The 1,270-nt window shown below is 38.7% G+C and overlaps 1 protein-coding gene across 1 annotated transcript in view; it reads left to right on the plus strand.

The window, feature by feature from the left end:
- Positions 1-1,270, plus strand: part of LOC103609930 (A-kinase anchor protein 10, mitochondrial-like) — an 86,160-nt gene that overhangs the window by 51,328 nt on the left and 33,562 nt on the right. The window contains exon 7 of the mRNA XM_008594186.1: positions 901-913. Within this exon, the coding sequence (XP_008592408.1) occupies positions 901-913 (13 nt within the window). The remainder of the gene's footprint in view (positions 1-900; positions 914-1,270) is intronic.

The following is a 1,270-nucleotide window of genomic DNA, read 5'->3' on the forward strand; positions in this document are numbered from 1 at the left end:
GGCGGGAGCGCCGCCGCACTCCCAAGCGGCGCAGTGTAGCAGTGCGCCACCGGGCCGGCCCCTGGAACGCAATTCTTACTGTTCTGTCCAGTGATTAGTATAATATATTTGTGGAAGATATTATATAAAAAACATTGTTATATGGATGGTGAAATAGCAAGAGTTTTCGTTTAGAAATTAGGTCCTAGGTGTCTGAAAATTCAAATCATGGAAGAGTATTTACAAACATTTGTTATAACATGTGAGACCTACTTTTTCTTATTAAAATGCTGATTTAAAAAAGAGTTTTCTTTGTTCTGAAACAATAGTGGCACTAGTAAGGTCCTGGCTTGAGCTCAGTAAGCACACAGAGCAGCAACCCCGTTTTCCTACTGGATCCCATTTTCACATTGGGAGCAGTTTTTAAATGAAGATTACTGTATAACATCCCAATGGCACTGTCATTCTACCAAGTTCATTGTGCCAAATTTGACTTTACAGATCCCTACTTGTTTGTTTTTATATTTTATATATGCCTACTCACGGTTATGTATCATTAGTCTTTCTGTCGTAGGTAGGAGATAGAAGCTCCTAGAGAGCTTGGAACAGAGCATGTATTTTTTTTTTCTCTGCTTTTAATACTTTTTTTTAATGTGCACTTTATAATCACCTTACCCAAACACTAGCTACACTATATCCGATCAAGTTAGAAATCTTCGAGTTATCAATATTAATTATGCTGTTTTCCACACCAAGTCATCAGCAAGTCTGTTAGTAATATCCAGATACGTCAGATCTCTCCACCACACCTTCAGTGCCATTTTGTTTTGAATTCCTACATGTTTATTGCTTGTGCCTCCATGTTATGATGGTGTGTTCTCATTGTATCTTGAGTATACATCTTTTCTGCTCTCTTTTCAGGGAAAATGACTATGTCTTACTTTATTGTAAATCTTTTTATATCTACCAAGTCTTGAACAGAGAATAGGTGCTCATTAAATATTTGTGATTGACTTGTTTGCCTCAGTTGTAGCCTGGCCCTCATAGGTCTTAAAAAACAGCAGAGTTGGCTCGGCAAGAACTAAGGATGGTTGGAAGGCAGATAGGGAGGCAGCAAGTTGACCCAAATATCTTTGGGGCAGTGGGAATAAATAAAGGTTATAGCAGGGCTGTCATCACCCAGTTCTATGATTCTAGGTTTACATGCTGTGTCAAGTAGTCCCATATGAGATTCTGTGGTGTAGGTGCCAAAAGTTGCTTAATACTTACTATAGAATTTGGTTTCGGGCTG

This window comes from Galeopterus variegatus, unplaced genomic scaffold (assembly GCF_000696425.1).
Source record: "Galeopterus variegatus unplaced genomic scaffold, G_variegatus-3.0.2 Scaffold10319, whole genome shotgun sequence".
NCBI classification, from domain to species: Eukaryota; Metazoa; Chordata; class Mammalia; order Dermoptera; family Cynocephalidae; genus Galeopterus; species Galeopterus variegatus.